At 42.6% G+C, this 3,314-nt stretch overlaps 1 protein-coding gene across 1 annotated transcript; it reads right to left on the bottom strand.

Annotated features, from left to right (window-relative positions):
* Positions 1–1,636: 1,636 nt before the first annotated feature.
* Positions 1,637–2,434, bottom strand: LOC110924013 (cyclin-K-like). The gene has a single exon (XM_022168057.1). The coding sequence runs from the start codon at positions 2,432–2,434 to the stop codon at positions 1,637–1,639; it is 798 nt and encodes a 265-aa protein (XP_022023749.1).
* Positions 2,435–3,314: the final 880 nt, after the last annotated feature.

The following is a 3,314-nucleotide window of genomic DNA, read 5'->3' as shown; positions in this document are numbered from 1 at the left end:
TTAGAGGCCTTAACATTCCCTTTTACTTCAGGGGCCAAACCACCAATGAAACCCGCAATGCGTTTGGGCTCAAGAGTGACTAGATATGGTACAAGCCTTGACATCGAGTTAAAGCTAGTCACATAGGATCTACAATCCAGATCCTTCATTACCAAGGTGAGGAAATCAGTCTCTATCCGCTCTACTTCGTGCTGAGGGCAATAGGTGTCCTTAACCAAATCAACAAATTTGTTCCACGAAAGATTGTACAAAGGAACCTTCCCGGTGGCTTGCACTAATGCTTTCCACCAAGTGAGGGCATCGCCCTTAAAGGGTTATGACACAAATTTCACTATATCCTCCTTAGCACATCCGCTGATGTCTATCACAGTCTCCATCTCGTCCAACCATTTCATACAATCAATCGCTCCCTTTTCTCATGTAAAATCCCTCGGCTTACAGGAGACAAAGTACTTGTAGGTACAACCCTTGGTGTACGGAGTCGGCTCGAGGACAATCTGCCTCTTGGGCTCACTACCCTGATTGGATGAATGCTGAGACTCACTTTTCTTATGAGTATGAGGTTGAGAATGGGATCTCGAATGAGTTTGAGACCGAACAACACTCGGCTCTTTAAACTTAGCATCTACCGCTTGAGTAACTACTGCGGTGATCATTGCTTGCAGTTCGGCACCAGTGATATTAATCCTGGTATTGTTGCCTTCTATAGGATGACTGTTTGCTTCATCCGAGCCAGCCATTTTTGAATTCTATATCAAACAATGATGATATTTAAATTATATAATGTATCATCGCATTGATGATTAGTTGGTCATGGTATTATTAAACTATTTAGACCATTTTAAATAATAATTAAATAATCAATAGAATATAATATTCTTTATATTTATTAGACAGGGGAATTATAATTCACAACTGTCAATGTCGTAAAAGACATTTTATTTAGCACAAGGCTCGTCTCGAAGGACATTTAGATGGAACCAAAAGCCCTTGTCACTAGGACGATTAAAACATAACCAACGATCTCTTGGATCATTGATCTTTTAAGGGTCGAACGACGTTCATCGCCTTTCTGACAAGAAGTTTGTGAAATAAAACCATCATTGTCATTATCACACCTTTGCTGATAAGCATACATCTCTAATGGATGTTTTGGTGTACACATCATATTGATGTTTATTAGCCATGATTCGCATTGATCATTCAGGCTATACATAAGTGACTTGGAACGTCCAAGTACATTTTTGGAAGCTTGTGTGGTTTCTCGTACCGCACAGCTAGGAATGTTAACAAGTTTTCAGATGTTAACAGTGATTTATTGTCTTAAAAAGGTTGTACCATCATAGCCAGTTAATATTTTGGCTAGGTTATACCTCTAAGAATTTCTTTGGCAGATCAATTATAAATTGAAAGGAGTAAGCATGATGATGTAATAAAGTACATAAATAAATCCAAAGAAATTTCATTAAAATATCCAACTAGTACAAGTGCCCTAAACGGGTCTTAACAAAACATACTGCCCACGCAGGGGCGACAGAAAAAGGAAATAAGTCCACGCAGGGACTTGGTACCGAAATAAAATAATGTCCTCACAAGGACTTGATTGGAACAATACAAGAAAATTTTAAACAACTTCCTACTTCTTCTTGCCTTTAATAAAGTTTGCAAGGCCCTTCATAAAGCTACTATGTTGCTTCTTGGTTTTGCTTGCCTCATGCTCAACCCTATCTAACCTTTCCAGGATTTCCTGAGTTTGCTGCTGCTGGTTAGGAGGTGGTTGATGGTATGGCGGGTATTGATAACCCTGCACTGGGTATCCAGTTGGATAACCTGGAGGGTAAGAAGAAGGGTAAAGATGATGGTATTGTTCAGCTGTAAGGTACGGGTCATGAGTTCCATAATCCGATGGATATCCCGATGGGTTTTCAAAAGGATTGTAACCAGCAGAACCTGGGTAAGTCAAGATCGGGTTGTCGAAACCCATAGGCGGTGGTGGTGGTGCATAAGAAGCTGGTGGAGGATCGTTCTCTGACACCGCATTCGAGGGTCCACCCACTTGGGGGTCCTCGGGAATAGGAGGATAAGAACTCGAATCTTGAGGAGAACTAAAACGAGGTCCTCCTCGCACGGATATACGTGCGTTCCTCCTTCGCCTCGGAGGCTCGTGAGGTGGCTGAGGTGGCTGTTGAGGCGGCTCCTCAACAGGAAGTGGTGGAGGTGAAACCGCTTGAAGTTGGGGCTCAATCAAAGTTAGTTGAGCTGGAGAACTATGGTACGAAGGAGTAAAGCACCAATCATAAGTGGCCATCCTCTCTTGAAATGAATCGGGCCCACGGTACGGTGATCCCTGAAATGGGGAACCGCTTGAGATACTAATTGGGTGGCCCGGTGTTCCAGTCTGCATCTCCGGGTCTGGGTCGTCGTCCATCTCCATTTCCTGAGAAATGTGATCCTCAAGGCCCAAAGGGTTGTAGCCCAAAAAGTCATTAACATAATCATTCGGATTAAACTATGCCGGCGAGTAGGTAGAATCCGAATGGTGAAACGAATGAGAGTGCAATGAACGGTAAGATTGATGAGATTCATGGGAGTGATGGGAGTGTTGAGAATGGTGCGAATGCTGGGGCTCGTCTGGAACTGGCGACCCGAACGATGGATGGAATGAAGGAGATGAGCTTAATGAGACAGAATGTCTCGCTGGTTCATAAGAGTGACCCCAGAGATTGTGAGAGTCGGAACTGGAAAATGACGCAGACGGAGTGCGTCGGTGTGAAGGTCATGCTGCTGATGGTCCCCCTTGCATGGGACCCTTTCTTCTACCCCTAACTCTTGGAGGCATTGTAGTTGAGCTTCCTGTCAAAACAAGAAATTAAAACAAAATAAAATATAAACAGCAAAGGAAAGTTAGGAATAAATCCTAGGTCATTTTCCTAGACTCGAGAGTCTAAGGAATGTACTTATTGTGTCATTGAGATTAAACACAAAAGGTTAGTGTTTAATTCACTCAATGTTGGCACTGATACCAACCTGTCACACCCCGATATTTCCACATATTACCAGTGGGCCCGGCGGGGAGTATCTTGACGTAGTTGTTATCATCATTGTCAATACACACAATATAATAGCACAGCGGAAGGCTTGGTGAATAAACTATTACAAACCATATTGTCTGAGTGTTCGAGTGTATGAATAATACAGACTGGAATGTAATAAGATCCACAGGCGGATCAAAAATGTACAAAGAAACAAAACAACAGACTTCAGGTATCTATGGATTTGCAAGATCCTCTTAAGACACCCTATAGCTCCAGCCT

This window comes from Helianthus annuus, chromosome 17 (genome assembly GCF_002127325.2).
Source record: "Helianthus annuus cultivar XRQ/B chromosome 17, HanXRQr2.0-SUNRISE, whole genome shotgun sequence".
NCBI classification, from domain to species: Eukaryota; Viridiplantae; Streptophyta; class Magnoliopsida; order Asterales; family Asteraceae; genus Helianthus; species Helianthus annuus.
Note: the sequence above shows the minus strand (reverse complement) of the source record. Positions and strands in the feature narration are given on the sequence as shown.

Coding starts and splice junctions, on each gene's coding strand:
- LOC110924013 (XM_022168057.1), bottom strand. CDS start 2,434: ATGGAGATGGACGACGACCCAGACCCGGAGATGCAGACTGGAACACCG.